Source organism: Mesitornis unicolor, unplaced genomic scaffold (genome assembly GCF_000695765.1).
Source record: "Mesitornis unicolor isolate BGI_N332 unplaced genomic scaffold, ASM69576v1 scaffold47963, whole genome shotgun sequence".
NCBI classification, from domain to species: Eukaryota; Metazoa; Chordata; class Aves; order Mesitornithiformes; family Mesitornithidae; genus Mesitornis; species Mesitornis unicolor.
The window spans coordinates 1-1,199 of record NW_010174879.1 but is presented as its reverse complement, the minus strand read 5'-3'; the positions used below and the strand labels follow the sequence as shown (position 1 = coordinate 1,199).

General features: G+C 62.7%; 1 protein-coding gene across 1 annotated transcript; it reads right to left on the bottom strand.

Moving 5' to 3' along the window:
* Positions 1-107: 107 nt before the first annotated feature.
* LOC104538100 (serine/threonine-protein phosphatase 4 catalytic subunit-like) lies at positions 108-1,062 on the bottom strand (the record flags this gene model as incomplete). Its single annotated transcript, XM_010181178.1, is given in 3 exon segments — positions 108-234; positions 890-927; positions 930-1,062. Coding segments are annotated over 3 exon segments (298 nt in total), but the record flags the coding sequence as incomplete, so codon positions are not given.
* Between the last annotated feature and the right edge of the window lie 137 nt (positions 1,063-1,199).

Below are 1,199 nucleotides of genomic sequence, written 5' to 3'. Positions count from 1 at the left end.
CACCTGGGTTACAAGTAGGGGAACTTCTGACCCACACAAGACCCCACGTGGGGGTTGCCGGCCCCGTGGGGGTGGAACACGCGCGGTCACGCGTGTGCGGGGCCTACCCTCGGGGTCGGACCAGAGGAGGTCGCACATGGGGCCGTCGTGGGGCACCTCCTGCTTGCGGTCGATGGTGCGGATCTGGTCCAGGGTCTGGATGGAGGGCGACAGGCCCCCGTGCACGCAGAAGATCTGCGGGACACGCGTGTGCTTAGTGTGTGCTTAGCGTGTGCGGCGCCTGGGGCCACCCTGGCAAAGCTGGAGGGACCCCAAGGGGGGAAAAACAGCCCCAAAATGGACCCCTCAGACGCCATCCTGCCCCTCTGTATGGGCTTAGTGTGTCCTTAGCATGTCCTTAGCGTGACCTTAGCATGTGCTTAGCGTGTGTGATGCATGGGGGGTCCCCGGTGAAGCTGGAGGGACCCCAAGGGGGCAAAACAGCCCCAAAATGGACCCCTCAAGTGCTATCTTGCACCCCTGTGTGGGCTTAGTGTGTCCTTAGCGTGTGCTTAGCGTGTCCTTAGCATGTGCGGCGCATGGGGGGTCTCCAGTGAAGCTGGAGGGACCCCAAGGGGGGAAACAGCCCCAAAATGGACCCCCCAGACGCCATCCTGCCCCTTTGCATGGGCTTTACGTGTGCTTAGCATGTCCTTAGCATGTTCTAGCATGTTCTTAGCATGTGCTATACCCTCAACGTGTCCTTAGCACGCCCTAAGCCACCCCAGTGTCCTCACAGCCCATCCCACCCCACCTCCAAACCCACACTGAGCAACCCCAACCCCACCAGCCCCGCTTCCCGGGTCCTTAGCGGGTCCTTAGCGTGTCCTTAGCGTGTCGCACGCCGCACCTTGCCGTCGATGATGGCGGAGAGGCTGAGGTAGTTTTTATCTCGGTGCAGTAGCGCCACACGGTGACGGAGCCGTACTTGCGCAGGCACTCGTCGTAGAAGCCGTAGACCTGCGTGATCTGGCGGCTCTCGTGGTTGCCCCGGATCAGCGTGATCCGGTCCGGGTACCGCACCTGGGGGACACGCGTGTCAGGGCGTGTACGGCTGTGGGGGGGGTACAGGTGTGTGGGAGGGTACACGAGTGAGGGGAGCCCTCAGACGCTGGGGTCAACCCCTGGGTCCAGCCCCACTGATCCCATTGGGGTAGACC